This window comes from Athalia rosae, chromosome 7, assembly GCF_917208135.1.
Source record: "Athalia rosae chromosome 7, iyAthRosa1.1, whole genome shotgun sequence".
NCBI lineage: Eukaryota > Metazoa > Arthropoda > Insecta > Hymenoptera > Athaliidae > Athalia > Athalia rosae.
The window spans coordinates 4,973,199-4,993,554 of record NC_064032.1 but is presented as its reverse complement, the minus strand read 5'-3'; the positions used below and the strand labels follow the sequence as shown (position 1 = coordinate 4,993,554).

Below are 20,356 nucleotides of genomic sequence, written 5' to 3'. Positions count from 1 at the left end.
TTCGTTTGTTAATTTGTTAAAAAAATAAGCTGCCAATGGATAAATCGACGAAAGTTTGAGTCGATTATTTTAATGGGATACGAATAGTTTGAGGGATAAAAAAACTGCTGTGCAAACGAGGAGAATATTGATAATAAATATGCACTGTGGTTTTACTGTTTAAATGCCCGAGTCATCAATAAGAGGCCCGCACATATCAGTTTATTACTTCCTGTAACTTATTTTTCCTTTAAACATTGTTTGTTTGTTTGTTTGTTTTTTTTTTTTTTTGTATCATGTTCAAATATAATCGTTTCGCTTCGAAAATATCACATTTTTCGAAGCCTAGATTGATCGCCTTAAGCATTAGTCTTTAGTATTTGATTATACTACAGTAATAATATACATAAAACCGTGATTCAATTAGTCGGAGCGACAGTTTTTGTACTAAGCTTTAGAAAAGAAACGGAAAAAAAGTCCAAATAAGGAGGTCGATAAATTTATATTTTTGTTCATTTTTTCCTCTCGCCAAGACTGCCAAAATTTACATTTTTACAAGCTTATTGGTATAGTACAAAAACTGATATCGCTCGACCGAAACATTAATAATTACAATACACTAAATTTAATCAGCCCATGTGATAAAATATTTTTAATTATACAAGTTTTTTTTCTTTTCTTTTCTTTTTTTTTTTTGTTTTTTGTTTTTTCTTTCAAATTTTCGCTTAGTTTTATTCCATTCTTTAAATTATTATTTTCCCGTTATCAATTAATAAAAATTACACCTTCGAAAAGCAATAGTGGTTATCATTATTAATAATTATTGTTTGTTTTTTTTTTTTTTCGTGTCACTGATTGAAAATAAAGCCCTCCGTAATGATTAGTTAATATGGTGATCGATGGAAAAATATGAAATTAGACGAATCAAAGTATAATAACGACAAAATACATCGTAAACTGCCGATAATTTGAATTTCCAAAAATGAATCAGTGTTTCGTAAATGAAGTTTGATTTTCAGCAGTTCACAAATTATCGAAAAGAAGTTTTTTTTCAAATTTTGTTAAATTCATTTTCGCGATCATATGCGGTAGCGTCTTGTTATTATAATATAGTATATTACTCAATTTACAGAACCAGTTTATACAACATTAATTGTTCATTAATTTTTCTTTTACTTTTTAATTCTTACATGCCTAGGATCTTTTTGTTACTTTTATTCCTCTACTTATTTTTACACCTAGGTATACAATGTCTGATTTCAACTCTTCATTCGATCAACTATTTTTTTCATTTCTCTGTTGGTTTCTTTCCCCCCCCTTACGTTTTACTTTACTTTATATTCGTCTTTCAAAACTAAATTCTACGGTTTATTTATTTATTTATATTTTTTTCTTTTTTTTGTACTCTCGTCAACTTCGGAAAATCAATTGATGCATGCGTTACTCTGATAGTTTTTTGCGACAGATCAGCGCTTGAATGGCGTTAATACTTGTGGGCAGGCTGATTAGAAAGTTTAAATAACATATCGTGTGGTTATTTATTTATTTATTTAGTTTTAATTTTCATCTCGTTTTTCTCTTCATTCGTCTTTTGTTTGGTTATCCGGAAACCTTTGGCAGGCAAAAAATGAACCCAGTCAATGATAATTGCTCCTCGTAACGCAATATAGTATAGAAAGTTTTCCGTATAAAGTATACATATTAGCTGTACGATAATATTACGATATATGATAAGGCAATGCTACGTGAACTTTCCACCAAAAGATTTGAACGAACAGAAAAAATAAAAATAAAAAACAAATAAATAAAGATAAGGATTCGCGACAACGCGCACGTATGATTTAATTAATTATTTCCAATGAAACTGAATTATTTGTAAGGTATTCTTGTACCACCAAATTATCCCCCAACTATGTGTGTATAGTATTATTTCGTTAAAACGTTCTGTTTCATTTTCTTCGTTTTTTTTTTTTTCTCTCCCTTTCGTTTTTCTCTACGTTTTTCGGCGAAGAAAAAAAAAAATATATATATATATATACTCAGCGTCCACCAATTGGATTATTATGTATGAATTAATATGTGTATCGGTATTCCTATAGACAAATAGAGAAATTAATGAGCTATCGCATATTTTACACACGTGTTAATATGTTACAGAAATATATAAATTATAATATTTAAATCGCACTTAGATTATTGGTATTAATTTTTAAAGATATAGATATATAACGTATTTATATATATATATATATAGTTTATGATACAAGTATAATATATTGGTATTCATACAGCGTTTAATGGTAATGGATATTTGTTGTATTTTTTCATTATCTCAACGTTTTATATAAAACACCAGTCAATTGTTATTCAATTTCTATTCAAACGACGAAAATGACATTAAAAAAAAAAAAATAAAAATAAAAATGAACAGAAAAATAACTACAGTCGTTATTCGCGTAGGTCGGGTGGATTGTGCAACGAGAATTTTCGCCCCTTTCCTTCAAACTTTTTCTCAGTTACGACAAAGTTATCTAAGTGTGCCTATAGTGAGATATATATTAAAAAGCTAAGGTACCTCTGTATTATATTTTTAATTTACACGAGTCTAGATGAAAAGCGTAAAAGCATGTAAAAATATCCTAAATTATGTGGTGGTTGCGATTCAGAGCCATTTTATTGAGCGGTTTGAGTTTTTTTTTTTTTTTTCTATTTTTAAATCGGCTGTTCGGCTGACTTTTCTTTTCTCAGCTGTTGGTCTTTCAATTTTCTCTTGCTCACGTGATTTCGATTCAACGATCCTTGAAGAGGATATCAATTTTCTGGATTCTACCTAGCAATTTATCGCGGTAATTAGGACCGAATCGAACAGTCGATTGATAAATATGCCTCGCGAAACGAACTTCGGTTCAAGAAACGTGAAATAAGCGATATTTCGATTCCCGGAAAAACCTTGGGATAAAACTACTGACATATGCAAAATTTCATTTTCAATTAATCAACGAATCGAATACAGCCAAATATTTAGACCACCGTACGTTTAACAGGTAAATTATCGATATCATAAGTATACTACATTGTCGCGAAAATTTTCGTCTTCTAACATACAGGAATAATATACATACGATCATTGTATTATGATATATTCATAGAATACGTTGTCATCGATAATAATGATGATAATAACAACAACAACAATGATAATGATGATAATAATAATAATGATAATAATAATTGAACGTCATCGTTACTAATTTACGGTAGCGTTAACGAACGTTAAGAACATTGAAAAACAGTCAGATAGTTTAATTAACTAGCCTAGTATATCCTGCGTCTATGTTTCATTCGTTTTCATTTGTTATTCAATCATTTATTTATTTTCAAATCTACTCTCCGTTAAGTCGGATATTGGAAAAGAGAATTTACTCGTTCATTCGTTTACGTATAACGCCATCTTTTTCATTTTTGTTTTACTCTTTTTTTATCTGTTATTTTTGAAATTTTTTTTTAATTCTAACGAATTAATGAAATTAGCAGAATTCAGATATCATTGCGGTATCAAAGGAACAGTTGATTCATTTGAGTACACGACATACTATCAGACTTTTTCATTATTATACTTGTCTACAGTTTATCGTCGATTAAATTATAATAAAAAGCCTATGAATTTTTTGAAATTTATCATATCGGTATTGTTTCGACGGATTGTGAATGACGCGGATGTGATTATCTACGATTTGAATATCGAGTCAGCGAATTGTGGTAGAAAAATTTTAATCGACGCTATTCAATGTTTTATCAAAAGAGCAGTTGCGAATATTATATTGATTTATCTATAAGATTAAATTTATTCGTGATCACGGAGAGTAGTTAGCCCTAAGCCGACATCTAATAATTCACAGCTATCACCCTACTAACTCCAAAAATATTTTATCTCTCGCTACATTTACATATAGTGTTATTATCATTTATTATATATATATATATATGTGTATATATATATTAACTATCCATAGGATGTGATGAATATTGAATTACCCTTACAATAAGAATATAATTTATCGTTAATCATATTTTGTTACAATAACCAGAGCTAACCACCAAAAAATTCTAAACACTAGCTATCCTTGTCAAATTCTAAGTGTTTTTTTTTTTTTTTCTTTACCGAAGTTAATTCAAGGGCCTTATTCCTTTTTTTGTTTTCATTTTTTCATTTCTTTTATTGTGAGTCGATCGCTTTCCAAACCCCGAAAATTAACACCATTTGTTCAAAACACCCATTTGTACGTTACAAATATATTCTGTCACAAATTTCTACGTATTTCCGGTATCATTCAATGCAAAAAAAAAAAAAAGAAAAAAAAAAATCCAACAAAAGCGACGATTGTAAATAAATTTCTTACAAACTAGAATCAAATGAGGAACTTAGATTTTCGATATTCGTGTGCTAATATCATAATGTTTTGTTTTTTTGTTTTGTTTTGTTTTGTTTACAGCGATCGGAAACCGACAGAATACATTATATTGGATTCTATCAGTTTATCGTATACAGGAGAGACATGCAGAATTCGATACGTATTATAATAATAATTAAAGTAGAGCTAAAATTTTCATCTGGTTTTTATTCTCCTTTTCATTTTCTTTTTTTGTCTGTATTTGTTTTATAATTAACGAAAATTATCATGGACACTAACTGCCCGGCTAACGAATAGCAAAAAATTTCTTTCAAAAACATATTTATGTACAAATTAATGATAAGTCATTCCGTCGCGACTGATTGTGAGTATGATCGAATAATAATTCGATCCCCGATGTATATTATAATTCATCCCTTTTTGACTCGTTACATCATTCACTATTAATAAAATATCACAACTAGAACCAACGATTACATAGTTACGTGTGTTATGTTATTTCCATCATTCATTTGTATTAGTAAAAATTAGTCAATAAAATTATTCATTATCGAACAATACGAATTTATCTATAATGGTTGCGATATCGATTATCCTAAACTGAATATATTACCACGAATAATATGAAAGTAAGGCTTGATAACGTCTGTGGAAAAACTGCTGTTACAACGACATACGTATAGAATACGGCGCCTAAATATATGACTTCAATTCTTAATTTAAATAAAAAAGAAAAAAGAATTAAGAAAAAAATTTGTTAATCACGTGATGTAACAAACGCTGAAAGGATAATATGCGGGGAAGCATAAATATGTCGACGACACGCAACACTCACTGTAATTGTATTATTATTATTATTATTATTACTTTTTTTTTCATTTTTTGTTCACTTTTTTTTTCTTTTATATATATATATACACACGTCGTTTTTTATTCTTTCTTTCATTCTTTTTAATTTCATTTTTCCTCTCCATCTTATTTCAGCTTCAGAGACGTTACTCCGATATCGTAGTAATATTGTTGTATGATTATTCTCATATTTGTAAACAGGCACATCGACTTGGTTAAATATATATATGTGTTATACATATATACATACATATATATATATATAGTATAATATTGTAATTCATATTTACAGTCAGGGAATTTAAATAAGACATGCTTCGTACGGCATTTTTAATTAATACAGTTTGATTTCACTCGGGGAACAATTCATATTGCGGCTAACGAATTACGTCGTTTTTTAACGTACGCCGTGCCCAAGACCGCCCCGAGGTAATTAAAGAATATTACAAAAAAAATGCTCGAATTCCCAGATCCCCGACAATTTATTACAAACTAATTATCGTGGCATTATCCAAATTTATTATCGTTAAGGGTCTTTTTTTTTCTTTCTTCTTTGTAACGGATGATATATATATGCATATATATACATATATATATGGGTGATTTTCGTGGTACGCGAGTACCGCGCTAAACCTAGTTTTTCAAACTTTGATCAACGCATCCCGTTCGCTATTTTATATTAAGCAAATGATATATATATATATCATCTAAAACTGTCATTCCGTTAAAAAACTTTAGGTGCAACAGCGCTGTATAAATGGCGTAATAATATAGCCGTCGCGCTGAGAATCTAGCAAAATAAGAGAAAAAAATAATAGTAATAAATAAATAATAAATAAGCCTAAATTGTGGTATCGAGCGCCGGTGGCCCGGCACTCACTGATAATTACAATAACGTACAAATTATTATACAAAAAAATAGCGAGAAAAAACAAAAAAAATCACGATATTACATGATTTACTAAATGAGCTCGTTAAAATCCATCGCCAGAAAATGTAACTATACAAATACGGTTCTCTTACACCTAGGGTATGAAACTTGGTTACTTGTTTTTTTAGTTTTTACTTTTTACTTTTTAGTTTCGTTCACCGTTACTATTGTACTCTTTCTTTTAACCGTAGCCAGACTTGAGAGAAGCGAGTGGCGAAGACGAGAAAAAATAAAAAAAATAAAAAAAAAAAAAAAATTAAAGAGTGATTGTAGGAATGCCATGGTATGAATAGAACCGAGTTGATCGTGAAAATTGTTCCTGATCGGACAACAATTTGAAATTTGGGATTATTATACTCGACGTAAGCCTAATCGAGAAACATTCCTATCGAAGAAAATGCATTTTGAATCAATGCGTGGGCTACCGGAGAGTCCAATCTCCGTGCGATATTTGCAGTGTTAATATAATAATATTATTATTAATAATAATTAATAGCAATAATAGTTAACAACAATGATTATGTAATGTACCGTTTCCATACATTCGGTAAATACCCCGTGTTGTTAGAATATACCATAGGTTGATCACAAAAATTAATGTGATCTATATAGATTATTTTTTTTTTAAGAAATAAGCCGCGTGTTGGCCGATAATTGATACGAATTGTTTTTGATAACACGCCATACAGTGACGACGGGTGCGCGAATATAAAACTTTTACAACGAACAAGAAACGTGCGAAAATTGTGAGCGCGAAATATTGCGAATTATCAATTCGAGCTGCGCAGTAAACATACATTTTTTTAGAACAGATGGATGCGGCGTAACGTAATCGCCGTTTTAATATTCTCTTGAATTTTTTTCAAAGCGAAATTTAACGTGGCCTCGTTCGAATTGATTTGAAAGAACGATATCGTCGCTCTCGCACGAGCACGTCTATCACTTCACGGTTTTTATCGTCGTCAATTCGCGTTCAATCTTTTTTTTTTTGGGTTTTTTTTTCAAAAACTCTCGATCGCGATATTCAAGTCTTCAGAATTTTAATTTTTGTATATTACGTAGATAAATCAATTCACGTGTCCAAGTTTTTACTTATGAACTAATGCCAAAATAAAATAAAATAAAATGAAACTATCTCGCTACAATACTAGACGATATTTACAGAGATAATCAGAAAAAAAAGAACGGAAGTCTCACTAAAATCAATCGGTTAATTGATTTCAGAAATTATTTTTTTTTTTAGTTGTTCTCTTTTCCCGATAACTATTATGCAGTTTCAATGGACAACTAAATGTATGTATTATACATTACAGCTTTTGTGCTTGGATTTGAAATTAATTAGGTATCTGATATTTACAAGGTATACATAGAATAAATAGTGAGGCAACGTTTCATATCTACTAAACCTCTTGTCAATAGAGCTACTAAATTTTTCATTGCGATATAGCAGTAGTAATTTAACGCAACATAATAATGTAACGTAACATATTTTCATCTAGATATACACTTTGTACAAGTTGGACGAGCGCCATTCGTATCATTTTTAATTTTCTTTTCTAAATCTACGCCTAACTCTAACCAAACCAAAATCTGTTGAAATTCTGCGTTAGTTATTATGTTTTTTTCTTTTCAATTTTCTTTCCTTTTTTTTTTTTTGGTTAATATGAAGTTATCAGTAAAGAATACACCTCTCTTTGTTAAAAACATAATTCAATGTTAGAATATTATTTGATATAGAAATTACCTAGCGCGATTAAATTATTAATGTTATTCTTCTTTTTTTGTTTTTATTTTTATTCTTATAAAATAATAGTGAAAAGAGCTAAATTGAATCTGTTAACGTTCGTTAAAATCACATTTATGATACTTCGATAACATATCATAGGAAATGCAAACCCTAACTATGTTATGTTTTATTTATTATGAACAGCGCTTTTCCTAATATTGAGGTAACGATTAAAATATTCCAGACTATTCGCTATTAATTCAATTTACCAATTTAAGAAATTATATGTTTTCTAATTATCGGCATTCATTACAGCGAGTAGCGCGTCGCTTCACTTTACTTCATTCCTCTTCAATCTTTTCTTCTTCTTTTTGTTTTGTTTTTTTTTTTTTTAACAAGCGGCTCGAAGTGCTCGGGACTGCCGTATCGAAGTAATTCCGATCTTTTAATTTGGTATGATTGATGAAGATCGGTGAATTAAATAGTTGATTGAATTATTTACATAGCTCCCTTAATTGATCCCGCCTTCCCATTACACCCTATTTCGCCAACATTCTTATACTTTTGGTGCCTCCTTTAACTTTGTGTTTTTGTTTTTTTAGTTCGTCTGACTGTTTAGTATCTGCTTCTTTTGTTTTCGTATTATATTTCAGACTTTCTCATTATTCGGTTTTCTGAGTCGCTTACATCTACGCTTACTTACTCGTTATATGTATATCCATATTCCTAATTGCCAAAACACCATAATTTACGATTTTGCAGGATGACATTAAACAACTGTAATATCGTGCATTCCAACACCTATAATGAATGAAACTCCTGCTGGCCAGTGACTTTTTCAATTCTGACGGGCTCGAAACAGAACTGTTTTCATGAATTTTGATTGCTTTCGATCCTTGTAGTTGTAATCCTTGTTCGAGGAAACAAATTGAGGACAAAAAAAAAAATGAAAAAGTCAATTGTTCAGACATATTTACCGACTAGCACGATGCAGGAGTTTCGAGACACAGCATTGACATGGGTCGAACAATCAGTCCTTGCGCCATAACCTACAGAAACAAAACACTCCCATCCATCCGGTCGCTCTGTCGACTTTTGGATAAAAGATACCACTGGAATCTTTTTCCTTTTGGTAATTATTCGGTAAACCATAATCCGGATGGTTGATACTGATGTTTAGCTGGAGATAGCGGCGCCAATCCATAAACAGCCGTTGGCTGCATATGTGCGGGTAGAGGATGCGTTGGATGACTAGCCAATAATGGCCTGGCGGAGCTGTGATGAGCAGGAGGTGGTAATGCTCGACTAGAATCATACAACGTTAATGGAGAGGAGCTGTAAAAAACCGGATATGCACTTTAGAACATGTTCGCAGAACTTGTACAGCGTTTGAAAATTTTTTGAATAATATAAGTGTATCTTATCGTTTGAGAAAGACCCTGTGTGTTCAAAAGTTTACGATTCGTTTTCATAATACTATTTCCTTTTGGAATTTCATGTCGTATTTCAATATGAGAGTAGTATTTAAATGGAATGGTTGTCTCTATAAACTAACCTATAAAATTCAAACAGCAGCAACAAAAGAGTACTACCGATAAGATACTATAATTTTCATCAAACAGTATATACGCACTAGCAAAACATATAAAGGCCTTGCTTTGCCAAGAATTTCAATAAATTTTTCATAAAACTTTTTTTTTTCTTCTTTCTTTCTACAAACGTCCTTTGGATTTGTCGATGAATTAGAAAAGTGTCTTGAACATAGAGACAAAAAATTTGAGTAAAAATTTATCACACTATACCAGAGGACGGTCATAGACGAGTCATTGATGATAATTAAGAAAAAAAAAAAACAAACGGAAAACTATAAAAATGTAATAAAAGATACACACATGCATGCATCTACTAGACGTCTAGGTACCCACCCGGGTGTGAATCCCTGGTAGGTGGGCACTTGTTGTTGTTGAATGGCACTTGGTGCCTGAGAAGGTGCAGCGGTAACGTAAACTGCAGGTGGGGGTGCAACGGGAAGACCGCGCGATCGCACATGGGCATATTCCTGGTAGAGGGGCTGCCCCAGGTGTTGGGCACCCCCGACTACCGGCCCAGCAGCTGGACTCCGTCCCCCACCCCCTCCACCAGGACTCAGATGAGCCGGATGACCATGGTGACCATGATTGTGGCCCGGGTGGGCGGTCGAACCCACCACCTGGCTCTGCCTACAAAACCCACAAATAAACCCATCCCTCGTTATGCAATCCATGCTTTTCTTACGCCAACTACGGACATCCACATTTCTACGAGACGAAAATATAATTTGTATTTATCCGACAGCTAACGAAAAAATTCCAACGTGCAAAACCAAATAGATCATCCTGTCTTATTTTTCGTTTATTTTGCCGCCGACAAAAATTATTTTAAAAACTTTATCGTTTATCGATTACCGCAGCAACTAGCAAAATAATGTCAATAACGTCGTGCAAATACTTTTCAAAAATGGCGGATGATAACTCACCTGTACTGGTGCACTGGATTGGCGACTGCCCATTTTTGATGATCTCTCGAATGCGCTGCCGGTGGCTGCACATACTCGTGTTTGTATTCAGCTCTTTTACCCGGCCAAGATACTCGTTTATCGGCTCCTGTAGTGTAAACTATGTGCTGTTCCTGTAGATGTGGATGAGCGCTGCTGGTCGTCACATACTGCAAGAAGTAGTCATGCATGTCATAGGCGTCATCCTAGAAAAATATTTCCAAAAGAAACGTTGATTAAAGACGGGAAAATAAAAAACAGAATTTGAGCCTTTGGATGTTGATCCTGAAATTTTGACAGGTCAGGGAATATTTGAGACCAAAGATAGATTCACGGTAACGCAATCTATGAATGAAATAACCAAGGAAATTAAGTCAGAAAAGCTCAGATCGAAGAAAGTATACCAACACCAAAGAACTTAGATACTGAACAATGAAACTGAGAACAATAAACGACTGGGTCTAACCTGGTAAGTCGAAGGTTCTTTACAGGCAGGTGCGTGGCAAGGATGAGGAGCTAGATATTCGACACCTGGCTCCGGCTTCGTAGCGACATTAATCATGTTACACTCAGATTGTACTTTGGCGAGAAGTCGTTTTTTCTGCGATTGCGAAGAATAGCCAGAACTATAATTGGAAAAACAAAAATAGCAATTAATATTTCCCTTTGCTTTCCATCATCCGGGGTAATGAAGTACCGGATAAAATTAATCACCTGACGTGATGTTGAGGCTGCGGTTCGTGCTTAATGTGCTGGGCAGGTTGTTGGTGCTGATGTTGAGATACCTGTTGATACAAGTGAGTGTGACCACGACCAGGACTAGCCTCTCCGTCGCTGTCTCCGACAGTAACGCAACTGATGACGTTTTTACGTTGAGCTCTCTGCGAGGAGCTGTGCGAACTACTGTGTCCATTTGTATGCGTCTGACTGCTCGAATGAGTTTGGTGCGAGCTTTGGACTACTCGTGGCGTAGATTGAGTGCTGCAAATAAAATCGGTATTGATGGCAACGAATTCAATTGAATAAGACTAAAATTCCAGGTTCCCACATCAGCAAACTAGTGTAATATTAAATTAGCATTCGAAAATATTGATTAACTGTAAGAATAATAAAAAAATCTGTTAGTAAATAGGCAAGTCCACTGCAAGTTCCACAACCTTTATAAAGCTGCATTATTTTCACAAACACCCTGTACATATGAGTATATTTGTTTTTATCGATTGAATAAATTATGATTGCATTACGCTGTAAAGGATTGCGCGTTGGACTGTTCAGTAATATACCTTCGAATAACATCTTCACGGATGGGACGTCCATCGCCAGACAAGCGAGGGGCCAAGCCTTGGCAAGCCCCGCACTGACGGTCTCCACAGCTGTCAATGATATTCATGCATGATTCTACTACTAACTGATAACCTGAATCGATCACGATCCAAGACAATTTCATGAACAGATAATTTGTAGCACGGTCGGATATTTTACTCACCATTTTCCAGGGCTTTCGTCCTCGCTATCACTGATGGTGATAACGGAAACCGCAGGTGACGGAGTATCGTGTATCGTGATGGTTTGTTGTCTGACAGATGCGACCTGTTGATGTTCGCCACTGGTATGATTACTACTTCCGTGCTTCCCGCTGTGATGATGCGACTGCGTTGCTTGTTGTTGCCAGTGCCCGTTGGCAGGTGAATGTCGCCTCATGTTACTGGGTGGCGTGCTCTCTTTGACTCTTTTCTTGACGGGACTCAATTGCTGAGTTTCTTTCTTATGTTCGTGTCTGTGCTGAGGTTGCTGGGGCACTGTTAAATGATGCTGATGATGTTTTGCCACGCTACGTTTTCCCCAACTTTGAGATGGATGTTCGACGAGTGCACTGGTGTTGTAAACTTCTGTAACCGGGAACACAGGCCGCTGGTCCTTCCCCGAAACAAGGGATATTAGTCAACGGTTTGTGGTTTATATTGTCTTTTTTTTTGTATCAACGCAGGGGTTGCACTAATAAGGGACGTAGATAGGAATTGGGATTTTCTGAATTACGTACCGAGTCGCAAATGTTTGTGTTAGTAGGTATTCCGTTAAAGACAAGTACTACCTTTTACGGAGAGTCTGTCTGAAGGTAATGTTAAGAAATGTCTTGAATTTTTCTACATTGAAGTCTGTCTTGAGTTCACATTTTCTTCCACTCTAATCGAATTCCTCTTCCTAAGGCATCTAACACAGAGGCTAACATTCGTCTCTTCCCTCTGCCATGTCTTAACGAAGCCTTTATTACACGTACTCCATTAACGAATGACAAATTTTTCAATCGATAGTTACCCGTAAAAAGCCCTATGTTGTGAAAATTTGAGAAAAAAAAACGCAACAACAGGGTAGGGATTTGAGAGGAATTCAACGAATAGCGTCAATCATGGCAGACTAAAAAATTAACATTCCTACCTGGAGTATGGCGGAGCTATCGACGATAAGTGGTCTTCCCCAGTCCCCTGCGTCGCTAAGTAAAGGTTGTTGTATGGCAGCATGTTGAGGTGGTAATTGTTGCCACGAAGGTACTATGGCAGTCATTTGTCGACCACCACCTGGCCACGACGTTTGTACCGCGTTCTGTAACCCAACCATGGGATACTTATGTACACAAGGAAGAATATTAAAAAAGTTACAAAAATGGACGATACAAAAATTAACATCGTAACGAACAGCGTCGTAAATTAGTGGAAATTCATGGAGGTGTCTGTTAATTCGTCTACGAATGTGGGCCTTTTACCTAATATACAGAGGAACAGCGGAAGAAAGGACGTTTGAAAAACGTTCGTAACAATAGTTCTCGATTATGTAAATGATAAGACTTACCGTGAGTAACATTTGTCGGCCGCTTTCCACCATAGAGACAGGAACGGCAGCATATTGTTGTTGCGCAGCTGCGGCAGCAGCTGCGACAGCTTGCTGAGAAATAATGGACGGCTGGATTTGCAAGGGTGCTTGTTGAGCTTGAGGTGGCTGCGGAGGAAAAATTTTCTAAACTGATAAAACAACTCTTCCTTCTCCATAAAATGCTTACTGATGTTTTCTTTACCATTTCGACACTGACCTGCGCAACAACTACATGCTTGGCCGGACTCGGCATTGGCTGGTAGCCAGGTGGTGGACAAAGTATGCCGGGTACCAATTGATGCGGAAAGTCATGCACCGCACCCCGACCACCGTTTGAACCGTTCGACGAACTACTGTACTGTGTGGCTCTTCGACTACTGTTGGTGTATATCTGATACTGAGATTGAAAAAATAAAAGACGTTAGAAAACAGTGAGGAGTTGTGTTTATAAACAGGCTGCTGCGTCGACAAATTGAGATCAAATCCTATAATCAACATGGATGTTTCGACTCACCAGATTATCGTATCCTGACCCAGCAGTACGATGTTCTCTGACGAGTCTCTGTACCTGGTTCGTCAGCTGATTATTGAAGGTTAGAGTCACTGCGCTGCCATTTGTCGTAGGCACAAAGTTTGCAACCAACGAAGTCGGTGGCGCCGGTTGAGGCGCAGGAGGTGCCTGATGATGAGCTGGGCTCGCTGTGAAGTCACCCGCTCTCCTACACACTTCCATCATCTGAACCGAGGCTTTTACGTTGTTGCAATGGGCGTAGTCGACGAGATGAGCCAGAGTTACAAATGCGTGGTTCAGGGCTTCTCCAGGTGTTATACGTCGCTCCTTTGTGGTGAAAAAAAATTTGCCGATCAAACATCGTGGATATCACAACCATTTCTCGTAGGTGAAATTTTTCAAATTCACCATCGGTAACATGAATTAGATATTACTACCTGGTCCATTGTAAGCATCCTTTTCAACAGATCTATGAACTCTCGCCTGTCAGCCTTTTCTGCGCACAGCTGACCCCCTTCTAAATCAGTTGGTACATTTACTTGTCCGATGTCATCTAAACAGTTAAATATGTATTTTCTTGCTTCTTTAGATTTTATCCCAGTTTCCGCTTCGTGTTCTTCTGGGGTTTTTAGTCTCCAAAATGGATAGGTACCTGGCGAACAAATTCGTTGTTAATAATTGAAGTGGGCTTACGAGAAAGAATGATCAACTTACTATCCATATCTCTGTAGAAGAATTTCGTAGTTTTACTAGCATTATTTAGCATATGTTCCGTAGGAAGTCCCTGGGTCTGGCTGATGTACCGTATCTGATCATATTCCGAACTTCCTGGGTATAAAGGCCAACCAAGAAATAATTCAGCTACCACACACCCGAGAGACCACATGTCTATCGCTTCACAGAAAGGAAGTCCTAAAATAATCTCAGGCGCACGATAATAACGAGATTGCAAATAAGTATTGCACACAGCCTTCGATACGTGGGAGGCAGAACCAAAGTCGATAACCTTAACTCTGTAGGGCTGACGCACAGGGTCTACCAGCATAATATTTTCAGGCTTCAAGTCAGCATGAATTAGACCCAATTGCTGAAAATTTGCAAGAACACAATTGGTTTCAGAAATGGCGCAAAAGAAAGAGAAAAAAAGGAAGAAGCCGAGTGAGTTCTGGACGATTATTTACCTTTAGCTTAAGAAGTGCGGTGAGCACTTGTTGAAGAATTGGCCTGATGTATTTAAGAGGAAGGGGAGAAAATTTGTTTTGTTTCAAAAAATCATAAAGGTTCTGCTCCAGCATTTCAAACACCAAGCAGGTGTGGGACTTGTGCTGAAAGCATTCGTAGGCGCGCACAAAGTTGAACTCGTCTGCGTTCTCCTGGCTAAGTCGTGACAGGATGGAGACCTAATAAAGAAAATATTCAGGTTATTCAACAATTTGAAATTGAACCCAACCCATTTCTATATTGTTACAAAGTAATCTTGACCAGCTCTTTGTTTTCAATGGGAAAGTAAAATGGAGGTTACAGTGTCAGATGTTTTTAAGGGCGGCCAGTTTTTCCCTGACTTAAATGAAAGTTGTTGACCTCTTTTAGCGTTTACGAGTTAAAACCAATTGTTAGACTGCCGGTGAATATGGTATTCGATATTTTCATAAACGTAACTGAGCCTGGTCAAAATTAGTAATTTTTTTTTCACAACGTAGCAGATAATTTGTAAGACTGATCGAATATAGTTTTGTTTTCAATTATAGAACCGCGTGTAGTGCATTGACTGTGCGCTTACCTCAATCTGGCCTTGGCGCGCGTATGATGGATGATTCTTCAAAATTTTAATGGCTACTATCTCATTGGTACCTTTCTTCCAACATTTCACGACCTGTAAACAAAGACACACCGACCATGACCATGCTTCTATTTTCCGTAGTCCGAAGGCTGTCAAATTAAACTTTTAAATGACCTTGAGAAGACGATTCTTTCTCTTTTCAATGAGGTGCACCTTTGCTTTGAATGAAAGCGAATAAGTACAAATTGATTACACCTCGGATTACACCTATACATCTCATAGGAAGACTTTTATATTCAGTAGGAGAAAAGATAAAAAAAACGAAAAACAACTTTGAAGCTTCTATTGATGTTCTAAAAACTGACGTCGTTAATTTGAATAACAATGGACATGGGAAGATATTTCCTACAGTAAATTGTCAAATGTGAAAAGTTTACCTGTCCAAATGTGCCTCTACCCAAGAACTCTAGAACTTCATACTGATTGGTCATAGAGTAAAGAACCTCATGCTGCACCAGCTGATAATCTCCATCCCCTTGTGGATTACTTCCACCTCCGCCATTGCCCCCATTGGCTACTTGCTTACTGTGCGACGTCATACTTGATTGTTTGTGCTGCTGTTGGTGCTGAGAATGATGCTGGGAACTTATGGCATTAGCCGTTGTATTTGTCGCGTTAGTAGAATGGACCGCCAGTCCTTCGGCATTACCTCCCTCACGCGACCAAGTTTTTCTCTGTTGGAGATATACACCTTATACAAAAATTTTTGTTATTGAGAAAGGATTCCTCATTTTTCTAATTCTTTACGTCATGCGTACACCAGGTGCAGAGTCAAAATACTGTGAGCATAATATTTATTTATTGCGGCACCCATAATGGGCCTTAGGGTGAAGCCATAATCCGGTCATCTGAGTGGAGATATAAGTTCAAAGTTATCCAGGGTTGTTAGAAATGAAAAATGGCTATTTGACACAGTTAGGATTTTTCACCACACTTGTTTGACTCTAACAAACACATAAAAGATTACAGATCATAAAAATATAGCGTATTATCTCAGCCAGATAACTCTATCGAGTGTTATCTATGGTAAACTTGAAGAGCATAGATTCTGAGATTTGTCTTCTAGATTTCAAGTCTGGCAAACAAGTCCAAAATAAAATGTCTTGAATTGACAACTGAAACCCTAGAAAATAAAGAAAATTCACGAAAGGAATAACTCTCGGCTGATATTTTTCTACACTTCTCATCGGAAGAAATATTTAACGAACAACCAAAGTAAATACCTTCTGACCACAGCGCTGGTACGTGTCTAACAGTTTAATAGTTGATGCCCTGACCAGAATTTGTTGGTTAGGACTTTTTTGCAGCGCATTGTTGTGCAATGGGCCAAACACTGTATTCACCCCACTAACAGCGTATTGTTGAAGACTGGTATTATCCAACTGGAAATCCGCAGATTGGACTTGACCGTGCTGTATAACTGGCTGACTGACGTTATAGTCCAACTTGCGTTTCTTGGTATGTTGGTGAGCAGCGTTGTTGTTGTTGTTATTGCTGTTGTTATTGCTGCTGCTGCTGCTGCTGCTGCTGCTGTTGCTGCTGCTGCTGCCGTTGACGCTGCTCGTCTGCTGAGCTTGGATGAACATGTCACGCATTCCCTGGAAAAAAAAATAATCTACCGTCACGTTGTGCATCAAGATTACCTCGTTGCAAAAATTGATACGTGAAATTCTTGCGCTAACTATTTCAAAATTGCTTCAAATAGCAAACGACAATGGTTCATCGTTTTGTCACATGAATGCTAACAGATATAATTGCGACTATGGCAAATAAGCTGATAATTATTACTACAGCTTTGACAACTATGGAACACTGAGTTGAAACGGTCTGGCTTTGCGATAACATTTATGTCGATTAATCAGCCTAATTTTTACACGACACGTCAGAACAACTTGATGTTTAATAACCGAGTCATGACCACCTCAGTTTTTATTCGCTAATGAAATTTCATTCCTGAAACTACGTATTTCTTGCATTGCTATATTCATGCTCATGCTTATTGGCACAAAAAATACATATAAACTAGCCATGAAAAATCTCAGTGAAAGAGAAAGAAAAAAGGGAGGCCTGGTCTGGTCGGCAGGGTAAAAGTAAGTTGTTGCGATGAAAAATCTTATAACAGAAATGAAACAATATTCAACTGTTTCAAAAGTAAAATAATCGAATGAATGAATGAAATTTCTATAAAAATAATTGTGGGTGTTCAGAGTAGGGGTGACTGTGCGAAGTAGAATGAAATCGCGTTACATAAATCGTAACTAGAAGTATAATAGGTGTGTTCGAATGCGTAAAAAGCAAGAATATTACAATAAGAATAACAACAATAATAACAACAATAATAGAAATAAAATTTCAAAAAAATGTTATAAAGTGGAAAAAAAAAATAGTGCATAAAAAACATCGATAAATTCGCAAACTTGTGATATTTGTTTACATTTTCCATGAGCTCAGCAGCTGCGCAGAAATCTGAATCTCTTTTTAAAGAGTATAGTTGAAGACGACGACGACGACGACGACGACGACGACGTTCTTGCTCTTTGCTTTATTTTATCAATTTTTTCATTCGTTCAAAGTTGTAACTGTTTCGGTAGAATAGGATACGATTTGGAGGTCACTTTTTCAGAGCATCAAATTGGCGGCTAGGGGTAGTTTTATCGGAATGACAGCAGCTGAGAGTATGTAATTTGATAGGGCGGATGTTCGAGGGCGGATTTAGAAGGGGGAAAAGATCAGGCCAGTGTAGGGTTGGGTAGGACAAGAAGAGGTAAGGTAAGGTAAAAACCAAAAGGGTAACAGTCGTCGATTAAAACCGCCAATCATACACCTTATTCCCTAATGATGGGCAGAGGCGCGGAGGGGTACACGAACCCCCTAAGCCCCCCCAATATGGCCGACGACAACGTATTTGCTCCGCGATACGGAGATCGCGGAATAGTAGACGATGACGATTTCTCGTCACGTTGACCCGGGCACATTATTATCGTCTCTTTTTTCCTCTTCTTATTGCCTCGCTCTTTTCGTTGAATAGTTTTTCTTTTTTTAAGGTATATATTAAATCCTTCTGCACGATGACGTTACATGTAATGTTATTATTATCGTTGCCCCCGTTGTTGTTATGTTGTTATTATTATTGTTGTTATTACTTTCTGATAGGGTGTCAATTCACTGTTTCTTTTTTTCCCCTCTCCGGTTGTTATTATTATTACTCTTACTATTGCGATTCTACGGTATTGTAGTTCGACAAAACCGACAGAGTTCACAACGAAAATGTAGACGTACGTAAGGAAAAGAAAAGTAATAATAATGATGAATTAAAAAAAAAAAAAAAAAACAGAAAAAAGAAAACGTTTTAGGGATAGATTAATTACCTCTCACTATTCCTCCGGTCTCTCTCCGAGGAGCCCAGTTTCATAACGACATCGTAGCTCATATGGATAACAAAACCTTATGGTTAATAGAACTACATATACAAACTGACGACGTCGGTTTATAGAAGGCAGCAGGAGGAGGTTGGTTGTTTGGTCGTTCGGTTAGTTGGTTGGTTTGGGTGGTTGGTTTGTTGGAGTTTTCTTTTGGTCAGCCTTCGCAGCAGCAGAGATTCTCAGCCATCTTGTCGTGTCCCCAAAAGCCTGGCTCGAGCTCGGGCCACACGGTTATTAACTCTGATTTAGTTTTCCACATCTAACACACTTTTCAGTTATATCACATTCGGTCGGTTAACACGCACCACTTCCTTCACCTCCGGAGCACGGTTATATTAATCCTTTTTTGTTCCTTTTTTAAGGGTAAACCTCCTATTTACCCTTGAAATTAACGAGTTTCATTTCATGCTCCTCCGCCACACACACGTTCACGATCGAGGGAATCGCTCGAACTCGACTCACACTCAACTGGCTCGGGCCCCGCTTCTCTCGAAGCAGGAGTTCGGGTATCGTCGGAAACGCTCGGCTCACTACGCCGGACTTTCCGTCAAGCAAGTAACTAGTTTTGAATCTAAAGGGCGCTTACAGACCCGCCGACTCACCCTTACATTAGTCATCGCTGATTATTTTCAATTCAAAATTAGAACGTTACTCAAAGAGGATTAGCGGCTCTCGAAGTTTCATGCAAATTGGACCGAAGGCGTTGATCGACCTCAGACGAAACTCGAACCGATCGAATTCGAAACGTAGAATCGCGGTTATTCGTCCCTGCGCCGCGTGACGTCATGCGCCATTAAAGGGCACCATTTCTCGGTCAAATTTTATAATTTAAAATAGAAATAAATAGCGAGCGACAGCGTAAGACGGCACGCGTAAACCGCGGGGGTAATTGAACGTCTTAGTTTGCGAATCACGACGATGCGAAACGCAGAGATTCGGAGATACGTGACCGACGGAAAGAAAGGGATGTTTTATGCTCCGACGCAGAATGGAAAATTGAGTTCCGGGAAAAAAAACATTTACGATAAACAGCTGCTGCCTCGAATGAGTCAAGGGTATAATAAACACGAAAATGAAAATTAGTCAGTCCTTTGTACCTACCCAGTATTCAAATAAAATGGAAATCCCTAGACCTATATAATCCGTATGTGAGGGGGCCGAGGGTCGTCAAAATTAGGGAAAATTCCAAGGAAAATTTTTACCGTTCAACACGCGCGGTGTGCCGGGTGCAAAGTTATAAAAGAAATACTCATGTTGATCTCTGCTACGACGGAATCTATATTTA

At 36.4% G+C, this 20,356-nt stretch overlaps 1 protein-coding gene across 10 annotated transcripts; it reads right to left on the bottom strand.

Annotated features, from left to right (window-relative positions):
* Positions 1–150: 150 nt before the first annotated feature.
* Positions 151–20,112, bottom strand: LOC105689329 (homeodomain-interacting protein kinase 2). Of its 10 annotated transcripts, none has more exons than XM_048658358.1 (18): positions 19,018–20,112; positions 16,873–17,247; positions 16,027–16,323; positions 15,590–15,682; positions 14,991–15,209; positions 14,524–14,896; positions 14,244–14,461; positions 13,813–14,136; positions 13,501–13,695; positions 13,278–13,424; positions 12,867–13,031; positions 11,917–12,347; positions 11,714–11,803; positions 11,145–11,411; positions 10,897–11,056; positions 10,413–10,636; positions 9,790–10,116; positions 151–9,232 (listed from the first exon to the last, which is right to left on the bottom strand). In XM_048658358.1, the coding sequence occupies exons 2-18, from the start codon at positions 17,242–17,244 to the stop codon at positions 9,034–9,036; spliced, it is 4,101 nt and encodes a 1,366-aa protein (XP_048514315.1). In that variant the 5' UTR covers positions 17,245–17,247; positions 19,018–20,112; the 3' UTR covers positions 151–9,033. The 10 variants fall into 10 exon arrangements, with proteins under 10 accessions (XP_048514315.1, XP_048514312.1, XP_048514319.1 ...); XM_048658355.1 differs by lacking the exon at positions 19,018–20,112 and adding an exon at positions 18,084–18,963; XM_048658362.1 differs by lacking the exon at positions 19,018–20,112 and adding an exon at positions 18,084–18,963 and having other exon boundaries at positions 10,413–10,600.
* Positions 20,113–20,356: the final 244 nt, after the last annotated feature.

Bases quoted from the DNA above. Each gene is read 5' to 3' on its own strand.
- LOC105689329 (XM_048658355.1), bottom strand. The intron at 13,425-13,500 runs GTAAAGAAAACA...TTTCCTCCGCAG, and splicing joins CGCAGGTCAGTGTCGAAATG to CCACCTCAAGCTCAACAAGC. The intron at 10,637-10,896 runs GTTAGACCCAGT...ATATTTTTCTAG, and splicing joins AAGAACCTTCGACTTACCAG to GATGACGCCTATGACATGCA.